General features: G+C 45.7%; 1 protein-coding gene across 1 annotated transcript in view; it reads left to right on the forward strand.

Annotated features, from left to right (window-relative positions):
- The first annotated feature begins 7,329 nt into the window (after window positions 1-7,329).
- LOC129842533 (putative pre-mRNA-splicing factor ATP-dependent RNA helicase DHX32) overlaps window positions 7,330-26,437 on the forward strand; it is a 29,557-nt gene continuing 10,449 nt past the window's right edge. Inside the window, exons 1-12 of the mRNA XM_055911110.1 lie at window positions 7,330-7,383; window positions 7,613-7,830; window positions 11,494-12,040; window positions 12,222-12,415; window positions 15,016-15,145; window positions 15,845-15,926; window positions 16,241-16,404; window positions 17,882-18,136; window positions 18,306-18,399; window positions 18,750-18,899; window positions 22,346-22,537; window positions 23,901-24,041. Coding sequence (XP_055767085.1) covers window positions 7,330-7,383; window positions 7,613-7,830; window positions 11,494-12,040; window positions 12,222-12,415; window positions 15,016-15,145; window positions 15,845-15,926; window positions 16,241-16,404; window positions 17,882-18,136; window positions 18,306-18,399; window positions 18,750-18,899; window positions 22,346-22,537; window positions 23,901-24,041 — 2,221 coding nt within the window. The remainder of the gene's footprint in view (window positions 7,384-7,612; window positions 7,831-11,493; window positions 12,041-12,221; window positions 12,416-15,015; window positions 15,146-15,844; window positions 15,927-16,240; window positions 16,405-17,881; window positions 18,137-18,305; window positions 18,400-18,749; window positions 18,900-22,345; window positions 22,538-23,900; window positions 24,042-26,437) is intronic.

Raw genomic sequence — 26,437 nt, forward strand, 5'->3', positions numbered from 1 at the left:
GAACATACCTCTCGTGACACGAGAAGAGATTTGCAGCTGTAACTGCTGCAAAACGTGGCTCTACAAAGTAGTAGTTGTGCACACTCAAGTTTTCATTTGTTTGATCTTATTTCTTGTTTGTTTCACAATAAATAAATATTTGCATCTTCAAAGTGGTCGGCATGTTGTGTAAATCAAATGATACAAACCCCCCCAAAAAAATCTATTTCAATTCCAGGTTGTAAGGCAATAAAATAGGAAAAATGCCAAGGGGGTGAAAACTTTTACCAGCCGCTGCACACACCAACCTAACACCAACCATACACCAACCTAACACCAACCTGACACCAACCATACACCAACCTGACACCAACCATACACCAACCATACAACAACCATACACCAACCTGACACCAACCATACACCAACCTAACACCAACCTGACACCAACCATACACCAACCATACACCAACCTGACACCAACCATACACCAACCATACAACAACCATACACCAACCTGACACCAACCATACACCAACCATACACAAACCTAACACCAACCATACACCATCCTTACACCAACCTAACACCAACCATACACAAACCTTACAACAACCATACACCAACCTAACACAAACCATACACCAACCATACACAAACCATACAGCAACCATACACCAACCATACACAAACCTAACACAAACCTTACACCAACCTAACACAAACCTAACACCAACCATACACAAACCATACACCAACCATACACCAACCTAACACAAACCTAACACCAACCACACACCAACCTAACACAAACCTTACAACAACCATACACCAACCTAACACAAACCTGACAACAACCATACACCAACCATACACCAACCTTACACCAACCATACACCAACCTTACACCAACCTTACGCCAACCTTACACCAACCATACACCAACCTAACACCAACCACACACCAACCTAACACAAACCTTACAACAACCATACACCAACCTAACACAAACCTGACAACAACCATACACCAACCATACACCAACCATACACCAACCTGACACCAACCATACACCAACCATACACAAACCTAACACCAACCATACACCATCCTTACACCAACCTAACACCAACCATACACAAACCTTACAACAACCATACACCATCCTTACACCAACCTAACACCAACCATACACAAACCTTACAACAACCATACACCAACCTAACACAAACCTAACACCAACCATACACAAACCATACACCAACCATACACCAACCATACACAAACCTAACACAAACCTTACACCAACCTAACACAAACCTAACACCAACCATACACAAACCATACACCAACCATACACCAACCTAACACAAACCTAACACCAACCACACACCAACCTAACACAAACCTTACAACAACCATACACCAACCTAACACAAACCTGACAACAACCATACACCAACCATACACCAACCTTACACCAACCATACACCAACCTTACACCAACCTTACGCCAACCTTACACCAACCATACACCAACCTAACACAAACCTAACACCAACCACACACCAACCTAACACAAACCTTACAACAACCATACACCAACCTAACACAAACCTGACAACAACCATACACCAACCATACACCATCCTTACACCAACCATACACCAACCTTACACCAACTTTACACCAACCATACACCAACCTAACACAAACCTAACACCAACCACACACCAACCTAACACAAACCTGACAACAACTATACACCAACCTAACACCAACCTTACACCAACCTTACACCAACCTAACACAAACCTTACAACAACCATACACCAACCTAACACAAACCTGACAACAACCATACACCAACCTAACACCAACCTTACACCAACCTTACACCAATTTTTCACCAACTTTACACCAATCTTACACCCACTGCACACCAATTTCACACCAACCTTAAAACAGCTATACACTAACCTTACACAACCTTACATCAATCATACACCAACCTAACACAAACCTAACACCAACCTCACAACAACCATACACCAACATAACACAAACCTGACAACAACCATACACCAACCTAACACAAACCTTACAACAACCATACACCAACCTAACACAAACCTGACAACAACCACACACAAACCTAACACAAACCTAACACCAACCATACACCAACCTAACACCAATCTTACACCGACTACACACCAATTTCACACCAACCTTAAAACAGCTATACACTAACCTTACACAACCTTACATCAATCATACACCAACCTTACACCAACCTCACAAAAAACCTTACAACAACCTTACACCAACCTTAGTACAACCATACACCAACTTTATACCAACCTTAAACCAGCTATACACCAATCTTACACCAACTTTACACCAATCTTACACCAACCTTAAACCAGCTATACACCAACTTTACACCAATCTTACACCAACCATACACCAACCTTAAACCAGCTATACACCAATCTTACACCAACTTTACACCAATCTTACACCAACCATACACCAACCTTAAACCAGTTTTACACCAATCTTACACCAACCATACACCAACCTTAAACCAGCTATACACCAATCTTACACCAACTTTACACCAATCTTACACCAACCATACACCAACCTTAAACCAGCTATACACCAATCTTACACCAGCTATACACCAACCATACACCAACCTTAAACCAGCTATACACCAATCTTACACCAACCTTAAACCAATCTTACACCAACCATACACCATCCTTACACCAACCTAACACCAACCATACACAAACCTTACAACAACCATACACCATCCTTACACCAACCTAACACCAACCATACACAAACCTTACAACAACCATACACCAACCTAACACAAACCTAACACCAACCATACACAAACCATACACCAACCATACACCAACCATACACAAACCTAACACAAACCTTACACCAACCTAACACAAACCTAACACCAACCATACACAAACCATACACCAACCATACACCAACCTAACACAAACCTAACACCAACCACACACCAACCTAACACAAACCTTACAACAACCATACACCAACCTAACACAAACCTGACAACAACCATACACCAACCATACACCAACCTTACACCAACCATACACCAACCTTACACCAACCTTACGCCAACCTTACACCAACCATACACCAACCTAACACAAACCTAACACCAACCACACACCAACCTAACACAAACCTTACAACAACCATACACCAACCTAACACAAACCTGACAACAACCATACACCAACCATACACCATCCTTACACCAACCATACACCAACCTTACACCAACTTTACACCAACCATACACCAACCTAACACAAACCTAACACCAACCACACACCAACCTAACACAAACCTGACAACAACCATACACCAACCTAACACCAACCTTACACCAACCTTACACCAACCTAACACAAACCTTACAACAACCATACACCAACCTAACACAAACCTTACAACAACCATACACCAACCTAACACAAACCTGACAACAACCATACACCAACCTAACACCAACCTTACACCAACCTTACACCAATTTTTCACCAACTTTACACCAATCTTACACCCACTGCACACCAATTTCACACCAACCTTAAAACAGCTATACACTAACCTTACACAACCTTACATCAATCATACACCAACCTAACACAAACCTAACACCAACCTCACAACAACCATACACCAACATAACACAAACCTGACAACAACCATACACCAACCTAACACAAACCTTACAACAACCATACACCAACCTAACACAAACCTGACAACAACCACACACAAACCTAACACAAACCTAACACCAACCATACACCAACCTAACACCAATCTTACACCGACTACACACCAATTTCACACCAACCTTAAAACAGCTATACACTAACCTTACACAACCTTACATCAATCATACACCAACCTTACACCAACCTCACAAAAAACCTTACAACAACCTTACACCAACCTTAGTACAACCATACACCAACTTTATACCAACCTTAAACCAGCTATACACCAATCTTACACCAACTTTACACCAATCTTACACCAACCTTAAACCAGCTATACACCAACTTTACACCAATCTTACACCAACCATACACCAACCTTAAACCAGCTATACACCAATCTTACACCAACTTTACACCAATCTTACACCAACCATACACCAACCTTAAACCAGCTTTACACCAATCTTACACCAACTTTACACCAATCTTACACCAACCATACACCAACCTTAAACCAGCTATACACCAATCTTACACCAACTTTACACCAATCTTACACCAACCATACACCAACCTTAAACCAGCTATACACCAATCTTACACCAGCTATACACCAACCATACACCAACCTTAAACCAGCTATACACCAATCTTACACCAACCTTAAACCAACCTTACACCAACCATTCAACAACCTTATACTCAGCAACCGACCCAAGAGTTATCTCAACACCCACAAGCACTACATATATAGACACTACGTAGCCCTACATAAGCACTACATAAACACTACATAAGCACTACATAAACACTACATAGCACTACATAAACCCTTGATTGTGGGATTATGTCACACCGTCAGTCAGAAGCAGGGCTGCCCAACAGAAAGGCTAACAAGTGGTAATTGGAATTGAACACTACGGTTTTATAAGCAAAACAGAAGCCTCTTTAAGAGGTGGAAAACCATTCATTTCAGGGTTGTGGGTTCAATTCCCACGGGGGGACCAGGATGAATATGTATGAACTTTCCAATGTGTAAGTCGCTCTGGATAAGAGCGTCTGCTAAATGACTTAAATGTAAATGTAAATTTAGCCATGGAAGTAATTCACTAGCTGGTTTGTACCTGGTGAAAGAAGCTTTAGAGGTTGTTTTAGCTTACTTTCCTCTGACTGTGTACCACCACTGAGAGAACCACAACCCTCCAAACACTGACTCTCAACTCTCATGGTTGATTACTGGTTATTATGCACCGCGGGGCCAACGTTCGGGGGCGAAACGGTCGTCGAATGTTGCAGATAGAAATGCCACAAATAGAGCTGAAGTGATTCCTTATTCTACATGTCAGAGAGGGGGGTTTGTTCTACGTGGCATATTTCTGTCTGAATGTTACAAAACGAACACGCCCCCTGGTTTTTTAATTTGCCGTTGTGCCCGATGTTAGCCTGATTAAATCAGATTGACTTCTGTTCTCAAATGTTGAGTGGCTATACTGAGGTGTTGTTAATTAAGATATTACACAGTTATTACACAAGTCCAGATGTGTTATTACATTTAATACACAGTCCATAGGTGTCATTACACAGTCCAGGTGTGTCATTACACAGTCCAGGTGTGTTATTACACAGTCCAGGTGTGTTATTACATGTTATTACACAGTCCAGACGTGTCTTAGTCTTTATGTCATAAAACTCAGAAGCTACAAGGTGATTATTTTATTACATTATTTTATGGTTGTTATTACAGTGTGAAGGCTGTAATTGTTGACGGTATTGTTCAAAACATTTCATTCACACTGTTCAACTTTATTTTAAGCACACACGTCTTGTTCTCAAATATCTAGGTGAAAAACAGAGATGTTTTGTCATGTCTATCTAGTATTTAATCTCTTGGCTTTTTGAGGCAGAGATCCATAGATTCATAATCAGTTGTTTTTATTATGACGTTCTATTGTGTTAAACTAGTTTTACCTTGTTTACTTTGCTGTTTGAAAGTCTTGTTGCCATGACACCAGTATTACTGTCCTGTGTCCTACCTGTAGTCACACCTGTATTACTGTCCTGCGTCCTACTGTACCTGTCCTCTGTCCTACCTGTCCTGTGTCCTACTGTACCTGTACTGTGTCCTACTGTACCTGTCCTGTGTCCTACTGTACCTGTCCTCTGTCCTACCTGTCCTGTGTCGTACTGTACCTGTACTGTGTCCTACTGTACCTGTCCTGTGTCCTACCTGTAGTCACACCTGTATTACTGTCCTGCGTCCTACTGTACCTGTCCTCTGTCCTACCTGTCCTGTGTCCTACTGTACCTGTACTGTGTCCTACTGTACCTGTCCTGTGTCCTACCTGTACTGTGTCCTACTGTACCTGTCCTGTGTCCTACCTGTCCTGTGTCCTACTGTACCTGTCCTGTGTCCTACTGTACCTGTCCTGTGTCCTACCTGTAGTCACACCTGTATTACTGTCCTGCGTCCTACTGTACCTGTCCTCTGTCCTACCTGTCCTGTGTCCTACTGTACCTGTACTGTGTCCTACTGTACCTGTCCTGTGTCCTACCTGTACTGTGTCCTACTGTACCTGTCCTGTGTCCTACCTGTCCTGTGTCCTACTGTACCTGTCCTGTGTCCTACTGTACCTGTCCTGTGTCCTACCTGTCCTGTGTCCTATTGTACCTGTCCTGTGTCCTACCTGTCCTCTGTCCTACCTGTCCTGTGTCCTACTGTACCTGTCCTGTGTCCTACCTGTCCTGTGTCCTATTGTACCTGTCCTGTGTCCTACCTGTCCTCTGTCCTACCTGTCCTGTGTCCTATTGTACCTGTCCTGTGTCCTACCTGTCCTCTGTCCTACCTGTCCTGTGTCCTACCTGTCCTCTGTCCTACCTGTCCTGTGTCCTACCTGTCCTCTGTCCTACCTGTCCTGTGTCCTACCTGTCCTCTGTCCTACCTGTCCTGTGTCCTACCTGTCCTCTGTCCTACCTGTCCTGTGTCCTACCTGTCCTCTGTCCTACCTGTCCTGTGTCCTACCTGTCCTCTGTCCTACCTGTCCTGTGTCCTACCTGTCCTCTGTCCTACCTGTCCTGTGTCCTACCTGTATGTTCTGTTTGAAAGTTCCTTTTTGTCTGTGTTACATAGAAAACACAACATGTAAACACGTTATCATAGACAGATGACTTTTTGTAAGATAATTATTTGATACACTTTAGTGTCTATGTCAATACACACAAACTTTTGAACACTTGAGCAGTATCAGTAAAATGTTTTTTAAACACTAAAGTGGTCTTGTTTTTTTTGTTGTCTATTAATACAATTCATCCTAATGTTCCCCCGAATCTGTTCCTATAATTCCATTCCAGCCCATTCCAATGAGCCCGTCCTCCTTTAGCTCATTCTACCAGCCTCCTCTGGTGCACACGCCACGCCCTCTCCCTGTCAATACTATTCGATTATTATAAGAGGGTTATTAGCGTACAGTCGGCCTAGTGGTCACGTGATCATATTTAGGCGCACATTAATTCTTGTTCAGTGACTCGTGTGGCCTATGCAAATCAACCCACGTGTTTGACCATGCCGGTGGCCAATAGCGCAACAGTGCGCTGCGGATTGACAGACAACAAACGGGTAATAGAGTTTTAATCCGAAATGAAAGGAAGAAAAACTGCATGTTTGTTTGTCCTGAAATTTCTTCACATTTGTCAACAAAACATGAACGGAAATCTGTTTTAGATCATACGTTGAACTCCAAGTCTACGTTGTGATTGTTACATGGATTATTCTGTGTCGGTGAGTTCGTTTTTTCGGGGGCGGATAAACGGTTCTCTGTGCCTTTGATTATAACTGTTGCCAACAGTTGTTGCGCTCTCGACGGGGATCCTCGATCATTTCCATGGCGGATGGATCAACCATGTCGGAGCAGGACAATCATTTGATGGAGAAAGAGATTTGTTCGGGTTCGGGAACTGCTGACTGTGTGGAAGAAGCTTTTGTCTTCGGAGAGGATCTGGAGCTGAACCGATTTGATGGATTGCCCTTCTCCTCTCGTTATTATAAACTACTGCAAGAGAGAAAGTCTCTACCTGTTTGGAAAGCTAGAGAGCGATTTTTGGATATCCTGGTGAACAATCGACTTGTTATAGTATCCGGTACAACTCAAACTGGGAAAAGTACACAGGTGAGTTTTGGAATTAATACGACAGTATTTAGATCTAAAATATGAGTTTCAATGAATTTCAATAATAATAATAAAAAATAACAATATTTTACCCTTTGATTCCCAATACAGTATCTAGTATTTATATAATGATGTATTTTTGTTGTTGTTGAAAATCTCTTAATTGGTATAGTAGCATACAGTCCCATACATGACACGTGGGGACATATATAATAATGCAACAATGAGGCCATATGTCACGCCCTGACTTTAGTTATATGTGCTTTCTTTATTATTTGGTTAGGTCAGGGTGTGACAATGGTGGTTTGTTTAGTTTTTGTATTGTCTAGGGGTTTTTACTTGTCTAGGGTTTTTTGGTTATCTATTGGTTTTTTGATTGTCTAGGGGTATGTAGGTTTATGGTGGCCTGATTGGCAGCTGTTTATCGTTGTCTCTGATTGGGGAGCCTATTTAGGTTGCCATTTTACCATGTTGGTTTTGTGGGTAGTTGTCCATGTTTTGTTGCCTGGATGCACTACGTTGGCGTCACGTGTCGTTTGGATATTTACTGTTTTGGTTGGCGACATCGTTAAATAAGTATGTACGCTCAAAACGCTGCGCCTTGGTCCTTTAAACGGCGGTGACAGTCACCATACATCAAACATTAGTTCCATACAAAACCATGTCAGCTACTTCATAGTCTGCTACCGATACCCTTTTCTAATGTCCTGCTATGAACTTTTTTCCCCCCCTGATCTCACCCACATCATAATTCCTCACACTGGAGTTTTTTTCCATATAAGGGTAGTACAGAGTTGTTATTGAAAATCAAAAAGTGATAGCATTCAAGTAATACACTTCTGCCAGGATCTTGTTGTGAAGTGTGAAATGCCAGCCGGCTGCATTGGGAAGGTCAGTCTCTAGTCAGACCCTTATAAATATAGCTCCAGCCTGCAGGGAGCCTGATATTAATACCATTAGCTGTGATTTTGTCCCAAATAGCACCCTATTGCCCACGTAGTGCACTACTTTTGTCCTGGACCCTGTAGGATCTGGTCAAAAGTAGTGCACTACACAGGGAACATCATGCTATTTGGGACAGAGGCTCCTATGTCTTAGACCCTGAAGCTGCACATAATACTTTAGATATGACTGCTTACTTACAGCAGAATCCACTAGCCCTGGTCCCAGATCTGATCTCACTAGCCCTGGTCTCACTAGCCCTGGTCCCAGATCTGATCTCACTAGCCCTGGTCCCAGACCTGATCTCACTAGCCTGGTCCAAGATCAGATCTCTCTAGCCTGATCCCAGATCTGATCTCACTAGCCTGGTTCCAGATCTGATCTCACCAGCCTGGTTCCCAGATCTGATCTCATTAGCCTGGTTCCTAGATCTGATCTCATTAGCCTGGTTCCCAGATCTGATCTCTCTAGCCTGGTTCCCAGATCTGATCTCTTTAGCCTGGTCCCAGATCTGATCTCTCTAGCCTGGTCCCAGATCTGATCTCTCCAGCCTGGTCCCAGATCTGATCTCACTAGCCCTGGTCCCAGATCTGATCTCTCTAGCCTGGTCCCAGATCTGATCTCTCTAGCCTGGTCCCAGATCTGATCTCTCTAGCCTGGTCCCAGATCTGATCTCTCTAGCCTGGTCCCAGATCTGATCTCTCTAGCCTGGTCCCAGATCTGATCTCACTAGCCCTGGTCCCAGATCTGATCTCTCCAGCCTGGTTCCCAGATCTGTTGGTGCATCTGCCTGGTCCCAGATCTGATCTCTCCAGCCTGGTCCCAGATCTGATCTCTCTAGCCTGGTCCCAGATCTGATCTCTCTACCATTAGCTGTGATTTTGTCCCAAATAGCACCCTATTGCCCACGTAGTGCACTACTTTTGTCCTGGACCCTGTAGGATCTGGTCAAAAGTAGTGCACTACACAGGGAACATCATGCTATTTGGGACAGAGGCTCCTATGTCTTAGACCCTGAAGCTGCACATAATACTTTAGATATGACTGCTTACTTACAGCAGAATCCACTAGCCCTGGTCCCAGATCTGATCTCACTAGCCCTGGTCTCACTAGCCCTGGTCCCAGATCTGATCTCACTAGCCCTGGTCCCAGACCTGATCTCACTAGCCTGGTCCAAGATCAGATCTCTCTAGCCTGATCCCAGATCTGATCTCACTAGCCTGGTTCCAGATCTGATCTCACCAGCCTGGTTCCCAGATCTGATCTCATTAGCCTGGTTCCTAGATCTGATCTCATTAGCCTGGTTCCCAGATCTGATCTCTCTAGCCTGGTCCCCAGATCTGATCTCTCTAGCCTGGTTCCCAGATCTGATCTCTTTAGCCTGGTCCCAGATCTGATCTCTCTAGCCTGGTCCCAGATCTGATCTCTCCAGCCTGGTCCCAGATCTGATCTCACTAGCCCTGGTCCCAGATCTGATCTCTCTAGCCTGGTCCCAGATCTGATCTCTCTAGCCTGGTCCCAGATCTGATCTCTCTAGCCTGGTCCCAGATCTGATCTCTCTAGCCTGGTCCCAGATCTGATCTCTCTAGCCTGGTCCCAGATCTGATCTCACTAGCCCTGGTCCCAGATCTGATCTCTCCAGCCTGGTTCCCAGATCTGTTGGTGCGTCTGCCTGGTCCCAGATCTGATCTCTCCAGCCTGGTCCCAGATCTGATCTCTCTAGCCTGGTCCCAGATCTGATCTCTCTAGCCTGGTCCCAGATCTGATCTCACTAGCCCTGGTCCCAGATCTGATCTCTCCAGCCTGGTTCCCAGATCTGTTGGTGCGTCTGCCTGGTCCCAGATCTGATCTCTCCAGCCTGGTCCCAGATCTGATCTCTCTAGCCTGGTCCCAGATCTGATCTCTCTAGCCTGGTCCCAGATCTGATCTCACTAGCCCTGGTCCCAGATCTGATCTCAGCCTGGTTCCCAGATCTGCTGGTGCGTCTGCCTGCTCCATTGTATTGTGAAGCCGTGGCCAGAGAGCAGAAGCAGACAGGCGTCCAGGTTAAGCATCCACTCCTTTCGTATGATGCCTGAGACAATGGGTTTAATATGACCCAGATATACCTGTAAATACCCCAATTCCCATTAGTCACGTACGCATCAATTTAGTAGTTCACATCCCCAACCTCACCCAGTTGTCCATTGAGTCTAGGAACAGATGGGAGTATTGAATGGCCTCTCCCTCTCACTGTGATCTGATTTAGATGTTTTCCAAGCAGACATATGAGCACATGGTTTATGAGAATATGGCTATTCATTCCAGTTATGAACTGTGTCTCTGTTTGGGCCAGTGATGTTTTAAACAAAAATCCATTTGTCTTGGAAAACTCTTTTTTTTTAAATTGAACTTTTATTTAACTAGGCAAGTCAGTTGACGGCCTACACCGGCCAAACCCGGGCGACACTGGGCCAATTGTGCGCCGCCCTATGTGACCCAATCACGGCTTGTTGCGATACAGCCTGGAATCGAACCAGAGTGTCTGTAGTGAAGCCTCTAGCACTGATATGCAGTGCCTTAGAGTGCTGTGCCACTCGGGAAGTTGATGCCAGTTCCGTGGGATCTCTTTCCTGCAGTGCCTTAGACCGCTGTGCCACTCGGGAAGTTGATGCCAGTTCCGTGGGATCTCCTTCCTGCAGTGCCTTAGACCCCTGTACCACTCAGGAAGTTGATGCCAGTTCCGTGGGATCTCTTTCCTGCAGTGCCTTAGACCGCTGTGCCACTCGGGAAGTTGATGCCAGTTCCGTGGGATCTCCTTCCTGCAGTGCCTTAGACCGCTGTGCCACTCGGGAAGTTGATGCCAGTTCCGTGGGATCTCCTTCCTGCAGTGCCTTAGAGCGCTGTGCCACTCGGGAAGTTGATGCCAGTTCCGTGGGATCTCCTTCCTGCAGTGCCTTAGACCCCTGTGCCACTCAGGAAGTTGATGCCAGTTCCGTGGGATCTCCTTCCTGCAGTGCCTTAGACCCCTGTGCCACTCAGGAAGTTGATGCCAGTTCCGTGGGATCTCCTTCCTGCAGTGCCTTAGAGTGCTGTGCCACTCGGGAAGTTGATGCCAGTTCCGTGGGATCTCCTTCCTGCAGTGCCTTAGAGCGCTGTGCCAGTCAGGAAGTTGATGCCAGTTCCGTGGGATCTCTTTCCTGCAGTGCTTCCAAAAACATAGTTAATCCCATTTGAGTCAGGTCACTCTGGTAGTTTCACTAGAATGCATAATGATTGGATGGATGAATACCTGTTTATAATGTGGGGCTGAAATTGTTTGAAATTGAATTTCTACATGATTAACTAAAATGTATCCATTTCCCAGATCCCCCAGTGGTGTGCAGAGTTCTGCCTGTCGGCCCAGTACCAGCACGGCGTGGCAGTGTCGACCCAGATCCACTCCCAGCAGGCGGTAGACCTGGCCCTCAGGGTGGCCGATGAGATGGACGTCAACATTGGACATGAAGTGGGCTACACCATCCCTCTGGAGGCGTGCTGTTCTCCTGACACTGTGCTCAGGTCTGGATCTAACACACACACACACACACATACACACACACACACACAGACAGACAGACAGACAGACAGACAGACAGACAGACAGACAGACACAGACACACAGACACACAGACACACAGACACACACACACACACACACCTCCCGAGTCCCGCAGTGGTCTAAGGCTCTGTATCGCGGTGCTAGATGTGCCACTAGAGATTCTGGGTTCGAGTCCAGGCTCTGTCGCAGCCGGCTGTGACCGGGAGGCCCATGGGGCGGCGCACAATTGGCCCAGCGTCGTCCGGGGTAGGGGAGGGTTTGGCCGGCAATGATGTTCATGTCCCATCGTGCACTAGCGACTCCTGTGGCGGACTGGGCGCAGTGCACGCTGACACGGTCGCCAGGTGTACGGTGTTTCCTCCGACACATTGGTGCGGCTGGCTTCTGGGTTAAGCGTGCATTGTGTCAAGAAGCAGTGCATCTTGGCTGGGTTGTGTTTCGGAGGACGCATGGCTCTCGACCTTCGCCTCTCTCGAGTCCGTACGGGAGTTGCAGCGATGAGGTAAGACTGTAACTACCAATTGGATACCACGAATTTGGGGAGAAAAAGGGGTATAAAAAATATTTTTAAAATAAAAACCATGACATTAGTAAAGTCAGATCTCTGGTCGTCCTGCTCCAGGTACTGTACAGATCTCTGGTCGTCCTGCTGCAGGTACTGTACAGATCTCTGGTCGTCCTGCTCCGGGTACAGTACAGATCTCTGGTCGTCCTGCTCCAGGTACTGTACAGATCTCTGGTCGTCCTGCTCCAGGTACTGTACAGATCTCTGGTCGTCCTGCTCCAGGTACTGTACAGATCTCTGGTCGTCCTGCTCCAGGTACAGTACAGATCTCTGGTCGTCCTGCTCCAGGTACTGTACAGATCTCTGGTCGTCCTGCTCCAGGTACAGTACAGATCTCTGGTCGTCCTGCTCCAGGTACTGTACAGATCTCTTGTCGTCCTGCTCCAGGTACAGTACAGATCTCTGGTCGTCCTGCTCCAGGTACTGTACAGATCTCTGGTCGTCCTGCTCCAGGTACTGTACAGATCTCTGGTCGTCCTGCTCCAGGTACTGTACAGATCTCTGGTCGTCCTGCTCCGGGTACTGTACAGATCTCTGGTTGTCCTGCTCCAGGTACAGATGCTGCTATAGGAGATGTCTCAATAACCACACTAGCACACTACTACTAGCACACTACTACTAGCATCCATAGACAATACATCTCTACATACTAAGTAGCATGCTAGTATGTACACTACATGACCAAGAGAATGTGGACACCTGCTCGTCCAACATCTCATTCCAAAATCATGGGCATTAATATGGAGTCGGCCCCCCTTTGCTGCTATAACAGCCTCCACTCTTCTGGGGGGGGCTTTCCACTAGATGTTGGAACATTGCTGTGGGGACTTGCTTCCGTTCAACCACGAGCATTAGTGAGGTCGGGCACTGATGTTGGGGCGATTAGGCCCGGCTCGCATTTGGCGTTCCAATTCATCCCAAAGGTGTTTGATGGGGTTGAGGTCAGGGCTCTGTGCAGGCCAGTCAAGTTCTTCCACACCAATCTTGACAAACCATTTCTCTATGGACCTCGCTTTGTGCACGGGGGCATTGTCATTCTGAAACAGGAAAGGACATTCCCTAAACTGTTGCCACAAAGTTGGAAGAACAGAATCATCTAGAATGTCATTGAATGCTGTAGCGTTAAGATTTCCCTTCACTGGAACTAAGGGGCCCGAACAATGAAAAACAGCCCCAGACCAATATTCCTCCTCCACCAAACTTTACAGTTGGCACTATACATTCAGGCAGGTAGCGTTCTCCTGGCATCCGCCAAACCCAGATTCGTTCCGTCAGACTGCCAGATCGCGAAGCGTGCTTCATCGCTCCAGAGAACCCGTTTCCACTGCTCTAGAGTCCAAAGGCAGCGAACTTTACACCACTCCAGTCGACCGCTTGACATTGCGCATGGTGATCTTAGGCTTGTGTGCGGCTGCTCGGCCATGGAAACCCATTTCATGAAGCTCCAGACAAACAGTTATTGTGCTGACGTTGCTTCCAGAGGCAGTTTGGAACTCGGTAGTGAGTGTTGCAAACGAGGACAGACATTTTTTATGCGCTATGCGGTTCAGCACTTGGCGGTCCCGTTCTGTGAGCTTGTGTGGCCTACCACTTTGTGGCTGAGCCGTTGTTGCTCCTAGATGTTTCCACTTCACAATAACAGCACTTACAGTTGACCAGGGCAGCTCTAGCAGGGCAGAAATTTGACAAATTGACATGTTGGAAAGGTGGTATCCTATGACGGTGCCACGTTGAAAGTCACTGAGCTCTTCAGTATGGGCCATTCTACTGCCAATGTTTGTCTATGGAGATTGCATGGCTGTGTACTCGCTTTTATACACCGGTCAGCAACGGGTGTGGCTGAAATAGCCGAAATCCACTCATTTGAAGGGGCGTCCACATACTTCTGCATATATGGGGTATATCGGCAATCACTTCTGGTCTCCACGCTCCGTGCCGGCATTGAACGACGTTACCACCTGCATCATTAGTTAACTCAGTTCTGGTCCACTCCAGGTTCTGTACAGACGCCCTGCTACTGAGGGAGATGATGTCTGACCCCATGTTGGAGCGCTACGGGGCCATCGTCATCGACCAGGCTCATGAGAGAACCGTCAGCACAGACATACTGCTGGGACTGCTCCAGGTAGGGTGGGAATGACCTTTTGTGACCTTTTTCTCTCTCTCTTTAAAAGTGGCATTCAGCATACTAGTATCTGATGGATTATATAGATTTATATTTTAGGGGTAATATTCCAGAGAGAGAGAGAGAGAGCGAGAGAGATAGAGAGAGAGAGAAAAAATATGGCATTTGAAATGTCTATTCCTCTGAAACTTTTGTTAGTGTAATGTTTACTGTTCATTTTTTTATGTTTATGTCACTTTTGTTTATTATCTATTTCACTTGCTTTGGCAATGTTAACATATGTTTCCCATGCCAATAAAGCCCCTTGAATTGAGAGAGAGAGAGAGAGAGAGAGAGAGAGAGAGAGAGAGAGAGAGAGAGAGAGAGAGAGAGAGAGAGAGAGAGAGAGAGAGAGAGATAATATTTACCTCACTTGCTTTGGCAATGTTAACATATGTTTCCCATGCCAATAAAGCCCCTTGAATTGAGAGAGAGAGAGAGAGAGAGAGATAATATTTACCTCACTTGCTTTGGCAATGTTAACATATGTTTCCCATGCCAATAAAGCCCCTTGAATTGAGAGAGAGAAAGAGAGAGAGAGAGAGAATAATTTACACTGATTGATGTTGTTTTTTTTTGTAAGTTCTGTGTGCTCAAGTTAAATTCCTAGTAACAGCAGTTTGTTGCTTGTCAATAAAGTTTTTTGTTGTGATTGTGCAGGACATCCTGGTCCATAGACCAGACCTGAGGGTGGTGATCCTGACTGTGTCCTCCATGACAGACAGGCTGCTGGCCCACTACGGTATTGGAACCGCCCTCCTTTACATTCATTGATTTTTTTAAATGGGAAAAGATGCACTTTGTAACAACCCAGGGGGAATAACACACAGTCGCCATTGTTGTGTTTATCAGATGATTAGAAGAATGGAGGTCGTGGCGTCTGATATTATTTATTGATCTTTACTGAAAGCATTTTGTTGGGGATACTTTGTTGATCACTAGCTCCGTAGCTCCATTAGAACATGAGTAAAACATGGAACGGAGTTCTGACTGTTTCAGTTATCAATGTAATGATAACATGGACTGGACTAACAGTAATGTTCACTGCCGTTACAGGTAGCAACGTCCCTGTGGTCCGTCTGGAAGCCCTCTGTCCAGCTGAGGTGGTCTACAGTAACTGTAGTAGTAAAGACTACTTCTACTCTGCTCTGAGACTGGTACTGGAGATTCACCGTACCAAGGAGAAGGGAGATGTGCTGCTGTTCTTGGCCTCAGCTCAGGTGAGACCAGTTACACAGTTCAACAGTGATGATGCTGCTGTTCTTGGCCTCAGCTCAGGTGAGACCAGTTACACAGTTCAACAGTGATGATGCTGCTGTTCTTGGCCTCAGTTCAGGTGAGACCAGTTACACAGTTCAACAGTGATGATGCTGCAGTATTTGTCCATAACTCCAGTACTTGCTTGTTTTTGGTGGTGCTGTGTACTGAATGATGGCATGTCATAGCTCTCTGACCTTAAGTAGGATCTCTGTCCTTAAGTAGTATCTCTGTCCTTAAGTAGGATCTCTGTCCTTAAGTAGAAGTTCTGTCCTTAAGTAGGATCTCTGTCCTTAAGTAGAATCTCTGTCCTTAAGTAGTGTCTCTGTCCTTAAGTAGAATCTCTGTCCTTAAGTAGGATCTATGTCCTTAAGTAGTGTCTCTGTCCTTAAGTAGGATCTCTGTCCTTAAGTAGGAGCTCTGTCCTTAAGTAGTGTCTCTGTCCTTAAGTAGGATCTCTGTCCTTAAGTAGGAGCTCTGTCCTTAAGTAGGATCTCTGTCCTTAAGTAGTGTCTCTGTCCTTAAGTAGTGTCTCTGTCCTTAAGTAGGATCTCTGTCCTTAAGTAGGAGCTCTGTCCTTAAGTAGGAGCTCTGTCCTTAAGTAGGATCTCTGTCCTTAAGTAGGATCTCTGTCCTTAAGTAGGATCTCTGTCCTTAAGTAGGATCTCTGTCCTTAAGTAGGAGATCTGTCCTTAAGTAGGAGCTCTGTCCTTAAGTAGGATCTCTGTCCTTAAGTAGGATCTCTGTCCTTAAGTAGGATCTCTGTCCTTAAGTAGGATCTCTGTCCTTAAGTAGGATCTCTGTCCTTAAGTAGAAGCTCTGTCCTTAAGTAGGATCTCTGTCCTTAAGTAGGAGCTCTGTCCTTAAGTAGTGTCTCTGTCCTTAAGTAGAAAAGCTGTCCTTAAGCAGAATCTCTCTCATAATGTTATCTTTTTTTTTTATCATGTGTGGTGTGTACTTAATTGAATTTAAATGGCAAAGCAACATTCCAAATAATTCCCCCCGTCTCGTCGGCCTTTGTTTTTATGTCCTTTAGTGTGTTTGACTGAGATGGCCTCGTGGTCTGTTGGAATGACAAAGTGTTTTGAAAGGCCCTGTTGTCCTTGACCATATATGTAGGACAATGAGCTTAAAGCCTGTCAATAGAGATGTCAACTCAGCCTTTTTCTATTGATGGGTCTGCGAGCAAAATGTGTTAACTATTGATGACATGATAAGCCCTCTCTTCCCCTCACGTTGCACCATCCAGCCTGGGGTGTAAAGGTCAAGTAGTAGACACTATAATCCTCAGAGGGGTACAGTGAGTGAATACCTTTTTTTAGACATGTGATCCCTGCAGGAATTGAACCCGTGACCTTAGAGCGTTGCTAACCAGTAGCCACACGGGACTAGTCGTATGATGCTGTCAACATTTCTCACACTGTGTTTCCCCTCCTACAGGAAGTTGTCTGTGCCCGTGCTATCCTCCAGAGAGAGGGTACCAGACTGGGGGCAGACCTGGGGGAGCTGGTGCCCGTGGTCTGGTGCCCTGGGCAGGGTCGGGCACCCTCTCTCCTGGGGGAGGGGATGGGGAGTAGGGGAACAGTTACGACCAGGAGCCGGAGGGTTTTCCTCTCCACAAGCCAGGGAGAGGACATGTTCTGGGCTGTGGACTCTGTTAACTTTGTCATCGACGCAGGAGTCGAGAAAAGATATGTGAGTTTAATCCCCATAAAACCAGCATCGCATGTTAGTTTATAAATGTATGCCAAGGCTATGACCATAGATATCCTATTAAATTAGTTAATTAATGACATTATTAAATAGTTGTAATTTGTCGTTCTATGGTTAACCTGTCCGTTTAAACATGTATTATTTCAACCAGGTGTATAATCCCAGGATAAGGGCCAACTCTGAGGTACTACGACCCATCAGCAGATGCCAGGCAGACGTCAGGAAGCAGCTGACTGGACCGACAGGTACTGATATCAGGAAGCAGCTGACTGGACCGACAGGTACTGATGTCAGGAAGCAGCTGACTGGACCGACAGGTACTGATGTCAGGAAGCAGCTGACTGGACCGACAGGTACTGACGACGGGAAGCAGCTGACTGGACCGACAGGTACTGATATCAGGAAGCAGCTGACTGGACCGACAGGTACTGACGACGGGAAGCAGCTGACTGGACCGACAGGTACTGATATCAGGAAGCAGCTGACTGGACCGACAGGTACTGATGTCGGGAAGCAGCTGACTGGACCGACAGGTACGACAGGTGTGTGTGTTTGATTGATTTTGAAGGTAATAACGTTGTCTGTGTTTGTCCAGGGAAGTGTTTCTGCCTTTACCCTGAGGAGAGAGTTCTCCCCGTAGAGACATCCCCTCAGATCCTGGACACCAACCTCACCTCTACCATCCTCTTCCTCAAGAGGATGGAGATCGCAGGGCTGAGACACTGTGACTTCATCACCAGACCAGGTCAGCCTACCAGACAGACATTCTACATGGTACTATAGTAGGACCGTGGTTCTCATCCTGGGGTACTAGGACCCCTGGGGCTACATGGCCTGTCCACCGGGGGTGCATGGCCTGTCCACCGGGGGTACTTGGCCTGTCCACCGGGGGTACTTGGCCTGTCCACCGGGGGTACATGGCCTGTCCACCGGGGGTGCATGGCCTGTCCACCGGGGGTGCATGGCCTGTCCACCGGGGGTACTTGGCCTGTCCACCGGGGGTACTTGGCCTGTCCACCGGGGGTACATGGCCTGTCCACCGGGGCTACATGGCCTGTCCACCGGGGGTACTTGGCCTGTCCACCGGGGGTACTTGGCCTGTCCACCGGGGGTACTTGGCCTGTCCACCGGGGGTACTTGGCCTGTCCACCGGGGGTACTTGGCCTGTCCACCGGGGGTATTTGGCCTGTCCACCGGGGGTATTTGGCCTGTCCACCGGGGGTACTTGGGAAGACTCATGAGACCATAGTCTTACATGAGAGGGTACTTCAGGGCTACTCCGGGCAGAGCAAAATGTACTTGGTGGTACAGTAACCAAAGAAGGAAATTGAACCAAACTACCAATCACACACAATCAATCAATCAATCAAATGTATCTATAAAGCCCTTTTTTACATCAGCAGATGTCACCAACTGCTTATACAGAAACCCAGCCTAAAACCCCAAACAGAAAACAAAGCAGATGTAGAAGCATGACTAGAAACCCTGGTTGTATCTGACTAGAAACCCTGGTTGTATCTGACTAGAAACCCTGGTTGTACCTGACTAGAAACCCTGGTTGTACCTGACTAGAAACCCTGGTTGTATCTGACTAGAAACCCTGGTTGTATCTGACTAGAAACCCTGGTTGTATCTGACTAGAAACCCTGGTTGTATCTGACTAGAAACCCTGGTTGTATCTGACTAGAAACCCTGGTTGTATCTGACTAGAAACCCTGGTTGTATCTGACTAGAAACCCTGGTTGTATCTGACTAGAAACCCTGGTTGTATCTGACTAGAAACCCTGGTTGTATCTGACTAGAAACCCTGGTTGTACCTGACTAGAAACCCTGGTTGTACCTGACTAGAAACCCTGGTTGTACCCTGGTTGTATCTGACTAGAAACCCTGGTTGTATCTGACTAGAAACCCTGGTTGTATCTGACTAGAAACCCTGGTTGTATCTGGGTCTTGTCTGCAGTGTATTCCCAGGTTATTAGACTCTGGTCGGGAGGTGAGTCTGACCACAGAGATCCTAATGAAATGTGTTATAATATGTAATTCTATGGATCTGACCCTGTGTAATCTGTGCTGTAACTAGAGATGCAGAATTCCAGCAACTTCCCCCAAATTCTCAGGTTTTCCAGAAGATCTAGAAGGAATAAGCAGGAAATCTGCAATCATCCAACCAGGAATTCTGGGTAAACCAGGGTATTTTGGGGAAGTTAGCAGAGTTTTGCAACTATAGCTGGAACTGTAGAGTGGTGCAGTGTACAGGATGGGTTTTTGTCCTGGTTAGAGGTCTGATGGAGGGCTGTATGCCGTGCTCTGTCCTGTTAAGAGGCAGTCAGCCGTGCTTTAGTAGAGCTGACAGTGGCCTGCCAGGGACCATTGTCTGAGAGCCTCGACCCACCCGGCTGTCCCTGCATGGGAAGAGCTGAGGACAGTGACAATCTGCAGCCCAAACGGCTCCCTATTCCCTATATAGTGCCCTACTCTGGTCAAAAGGGTAGCGCCCTACTCTGGTCAAAAGGTAGCGCCCTACTCTGGTCAAAAGGGTAGAGCCCTACTCTGGTCAAAAGGGTAGTGCCCTACTCTGGTCAAAAGGTAGTGCCCTACTCTGGTCAAAAGGTAGCGCCCTACTCTGGTCAAAAGGTAGTGCCCTACTCTGGTCAAAAGGTAGTGCCCTACTCTGGTCAAAAGGGTAGAGCCCTACTCTGGTCAAAAGGGTAGTGCCCTACTCTGGTCAAAAGGTAGTGCCCTACTCTGGTCAAAAGGTAGTGCCCTACTCTGGTCAAAAGGTAGTGCCCTACTCTGGTCAAAAGGTAGCGCCCTACTCTGGTCAAAAGGGTAGCGCCCTACTCTGGTCAAAAGGTAGTGCCCTACTCTGGTCAAAAGGGTAGTGGCCTACTCTGGTCAAAAGGTAGCGCCCTACTCTGGTCAAAAGGTAGGGCCCTACTCTGGTCAAAAGGTAGTGCCCTACTCTGGTCAAAAGGGTAGCGCCCTACTCTGGTCAAAAGGGTAGCGCCCTACTCTGGTCAAAAGGGTAGCGCCCTACTCTGGTCAAAAGGGTAGTGCCCTACTCTGGTCAAAAGGTAGCGCCCTACTCTGGTCAAAAGGTAGCGCCCTACTCTGGTCAAAAGGTAGAGCCCTACTCTGGTCAAAAGGTAGAGCCCTACTCTGATCAAAAGGGTAGTGCCCTACTCTGGTCAAAAGGGTAGTGCCCTACTCTGGTCAAAAGGTAGTGCCCTACTCTGGTCAAAAGAGTAGTGCCCTACTCTGGTCAAAAGGGTAGCGCCCTACTCTGGTCAAAAGGGTAGCGCCCTACTCTGGTCAAAAGGGTAGTGCCCTACTCTGGTCAAAAGGTAGCGCCCTACTCTGGTCAAAAGGTAGCGCCCTACTCTGGTCAAAAGGTAGAGCCCTACTCTGGTCAAAAGGTAGAGCCCTACTCTGGTCAAAAGGTAGAGCCCTACTCTGGTCAAAAGGGTAGTGCCCTACTCTGGTCAAAAGGGTAGTGCACCATTTGGGACACATACCACGGTGTAAAGAGGCCAGCTCGTTAATGATTACACCATAACGCGTCTCGTTTCGCCCTCGGACCTCCACAATGAGGAGGAAGTAGAATATTGTCCTCCATTCTACTGGAACACACTAGGCTATATTCCTGGATCAACCTTTTTGGAGCTCAGGCTCTTTTCAGGAATAGAGTTTTATACTGATTATGTATTCTATGTCTTTTGACGTGTGCCATTTTTATTTTGTAGCTACATGGGAGTGATAAGTTACAGTCAGGCCCTCGATCTCTTGAGGAGCTGAGCAGATATTGTATGATCATAATCCAATGCATCAACTGACAAGTCATTTTGTTAAACAGGTGTTTTGCTCACAGGCTGACCACACCGCTCGCATCGCGTGTGCGTGCATTGCAAAATAAATTTAGAAATCCATGTTATTCAATTATTGCACCCACACTGCTCTCGCTATTATGTAAAGGATGATCTATTTCCTATCCAGATCTTGTCTTTTATTATCTATTATGTAAAGGATGATCTACTTCCTATCCAGATCTTATCTCTTATTATCTATTATCTAAGTTGTCTACTTCCTATCCAGATCTTATCTCTTATTATCTATTATGTAAAGGATGATCTACTTCCTATCCAGATCTTGTCTTTTATTATCTATTATCTAAGTTGTCTACTTCCAACCCAGATCCAGAGGGTCTGATGCAGTCGCTAGAGGAGCTGGATTACCTCGCGGCATTGGACGACGATGGGAACCTATCAGAGATCGGGATCATAATCTCTGAGTTGCCATTGGACGCTCAGATGGCCAAGGCTCTGCTGGCGTCCTGTGAGTTTGATTGTGTGAACGAGGTGGTGACCATCGCAGCTATGCTATCAGGTATGTAGTTTCCACTCTTACAACCTTTGGCCCATTTTAGTTAAGATTTTATTTGATTCACTCAGGGTGGATTGCACCAACATGGATTAACTCAAACTGGGTTTAATCAAGGTTTATCTAGTGATGTTGTTGCATTGAACTTTAAACCTCGTTTTCAATAATCATAGTTCAATATAATCCTTCTTCTACACTAAATTTAATTTTTAACTCAAACCAAGATCAAATTTAATCTTGTTCCTCCATTGTTTTAAAAACTAATTTAAATTCAGTTTTGGGATTAAATCTGAACTGCCACTGGAGGAGCTTTAGATTCATCAAATATCAGGGTAAATCATTTGTATGTCCTTTATTTTCTTTGTGATTAACAATTTTATCTCCTGTGGTTTATCATGCTCAACTATCCAGCTAAGTCATTTGACAGAAAAGTGCAATTAATTTCATCCTCAGCCTGAAGTGAAAAGTCACTTTGATGGCTACCCTGCAATGAGCAGTGCTGGTCTGTTTCCATAGAATTACAACATATTGCTATGGTGAATCCATTAGGACACATATCACTGATCATAGTTTAGTGATTTAACCTTTGATTAACTAATCCAGTCTTAAAATTAAGTGGTGTAACACTGATGAATTTTAAACCTAGATTTACTAAATCTAGTTTAGGTCTAATCTAAAATGGATTTAAACCATGTTGGAGCAGCACACCCTCCGTGTCTTGTAATGGGGTTAAACCCTCACGCTTATGTCTACACCCATAAAGCCTTTATAACCGCTACTGAATATATTAGAATATCCATCATAAACAGTCTTAACCATGATGGACAACTTTATCGGCATCTCTGACCTTTTGAATGTATAATCTGCCAGACAGTATAATCTGCCAGACAGTATAATCTGCCAGACAGTATAATCTACTATATGGACATAGTCTAGTCTCTGAGCATTAGCATTTGATGCCTAGACGGCTGCTATTTCTCCCACTCAGGCAATGAGCCACAAGGTACTATACGGGGAGAGTAGCTTGGTCAAACAATGCTAACCCTGTTGATATGTCTGTTTTAGCATCATAGCTAACCTTCCTATTGATTCTCTGTCTGTCTGCGTTAGCGCCAATGTTAACCTCTATTGATTCTCTGTCTGCATTAGCGTCAATGCTAACCACCCTATTGATTCTGTCTGTTTTGCGTTAGCACCAATGCTAACCACCCTATTGATTCTGTCTGTTTTGCGTTAGCACCAATGCTAACCACCCTATTGATTCTGTCTGTTTTGCGTTAGCACCAATGCTAACCACCCTATTGATTCTGTCTGTTTTGCGTTAGCACCAATGCTAACCACCCTATTGATTCTGTCTGTTTTGCGTTAGCGCCAAGCTGCTTCCTGGAGCCACCTGTTGGCAGGACCCAAGAGGTACACCAGTGCCACAGAAAGTTCCGGCACCCTGAGGGAGACCACTTCACCCTCATCAACATCTACAACGCCTTCAAATACAGCCAGAGAGAGACATGTAAGTTAGTTACTTCAAACACAGCCAGAGAAGGAGAAAGACAGTTGAGATCTATTGAGCTCAGAAAAGCATCACATTGTGAAATACTTCACTATACACTGCCTTGGGAAAGTATTCAGACCCCTTGCCTTTTTGTTACGTTACAACCGTACTCTAAAATGTATTAAATCGTCCCAGTCCCCTCCTCAATCTACACACAACACCCCGTAATGACAAATCGAAAACAGGTTTTTAGACATTTTTTGCAAATGTATTCAAAATAAAAACATAAATACCTTATTTCCGTAAGTATTCAGACCCTTTGCTATGAGACTCAAAATTGAGCTCAGATGCATCCTGTTTCCATTGATCATCCTTGAGATGTTTCTACAACTTGGAGTCCACCTGTGATAAATTCAATTGATTAGACATGATTTGGAAAGGAACACGCCTGTGTATATAAATAAGGTTCCACAGTTGACAGTGCATGTCACAGCAAAAACCAATCCATGAAGTTGAAGGAATTGTCCGTAGAGCTCTGAGACAGGATTGTGTCGAGGCACAGATCTGGGGAAGGGTACCAAAACATGTCTGCAGCATTGAAGGTCCCCAAGAACACGGTGGCCTCCATCATTCTTAAATGGAAGAAGTTTGAACCTGCAAGACTCTTCCTAGAGCTGGCCGCCTCGCCAAACTGAGCAGTCGAGGGAGAAGGGCCTTGGTCACTCTGACAGGGCTCCAGAGTTCCGCTGTGGAGATGGAAGAACTTTCCAGAAGGACAACCATCTCTGCAGCACTCCACCAATCAGGCCTTTATGGTAGAGTGGCCAGACGGAAGCCACTCCTCAGTAAAAGGCACATAAAAGCCTGCTTGGAGTTTGCCAAAAGGCACCTAAAGACTCTCAGACCGTGAGAAACAAGATTCTCTGGTCTGATGAAACCAAGATTGAACTCTTTGGCCTGAGTGCCAAGTGTCACGTCTGGAGGAAACCTGGCACCATCCCTACGGTGAAGCATGGTGGTGTTAGCATCCTGCTGTGGGAATGTTTTTCAGTGGAAGGGACTAGTCAGGATCGAGGGAAAGATGAACGGAGCAAAGTACAGGGAGATCCTTGATAAAAAACCCAATCCAGTGCGCTCAGCACCTCAGACTGGGGTGAAGGTTCACCTTCCAACAGGACAATGACCTGAAGCACACAGCCAAGACAACGCAGGAGTGGCTTCAGGACAAGTCTCTGAATGTCCTTGAGTGGCCCAGCCAGAGCCCGGACTTGAACCAGATCGAACATCTCTCGAGAGACCCTGGAAGTAGCTGTGCAGCGACGCTCCCCGTCCAACCTGACAGAGCTTGAAAGGATCTGCAGAGAAGAATAGGAGAAACTCTCCAAATACAGGTGTCCCAAACTTGTTGTGTCAAACCCAAGAAGACTCGAGGCTGTAATCGCTGCCAAAGGTGCTTCAACAAAGTACTGAGTAAAGGGTCTGGATATTTACATATGTAAATGTGATATTTCAGTTTTTTCTAAAAACCTGTTCTTGCTTTTTAATTATGGGGTATTGTGTGTAGATTGATGAGGTAAAAAAAACTATTTACTCCATTTTAGAATAAGGCTGTAATGTAACAAAATGTGGAAAAAGTCAAGGGGTCTGAATACTTTCCAAATGCACTGTATGCAGTTGTAGTCGGAAGTTTACATAGACTTAGGTTGGAGTCATTAAAACTAGTTTTTCAACCACTCCACACATTTCTTGCTAACAAACTATAGTTTTGGCAAGTCGGTTAGGACATCTATTTTGTGAATGACACAAGTCCTTTTTCCAACAATTGTTTACAGACAGATTATTTGACTTATAATTCACTGTATCACAATTTCAGTGGGTCAGAAGTTTACATACACTAAGTTGACTGTGCCTTTAAACAGCTTGGAAAATCCCAGAAAATTATTTTATGGCTTTAGAAGCTTCTGATAGGTTAATTGACATAATTTGAGTCAATTGGAGGTGTACCTGTGGATGTATTTCAAGGCCTACCTTCAAACTCACTGCCTCTTTGCTTAACATCATGGGAAAATCCAAAGAAATCAGCCAAGACCTCAGAAAGAAATTTGTAGACCTCCAGAAGTCTGGTTCATCCTTGGGAGCAATTTCCAAATGCCTGAAGGTACCACGTTCATCTGTACAAACAATAGTACGCAAGTATAAACACCATGGGACCACGCAGCCGTTATACCACTCAGGAAGGAGACGCGTTCTGTCTCCTAGAGATGAACGTACTTTGGTGCGAAAAGTGCAATTCAATCCCAGAACAACAGCAAAGGACCTTGTGAAGATGCTGGAGGAAACAGGTGCAAAAGTATCTATATCCACAGTAAAACGAGTCCTATATCGACATAACCTGAAAGGTCGCTAAGCAAGGA

This window comes from Salvelinus fontinalis, unplaced genomic scaffold (assembly GCF_029448725.1).
Source record: "Salvelinus fontinalis isolate EN_2023a unplaced genomic scaffold, ASM2944872v1 scaffold_0048, whole genome shotgun sequence".
In the NCBI taxonomy this organism is placed as follows: domain Eukaryota; kingdom Metazoa; phylum Chordata; class Actinopteri; order Salmoniformes; family Salmonidae; genus Salvelinus; species Salvelinus fontinalis.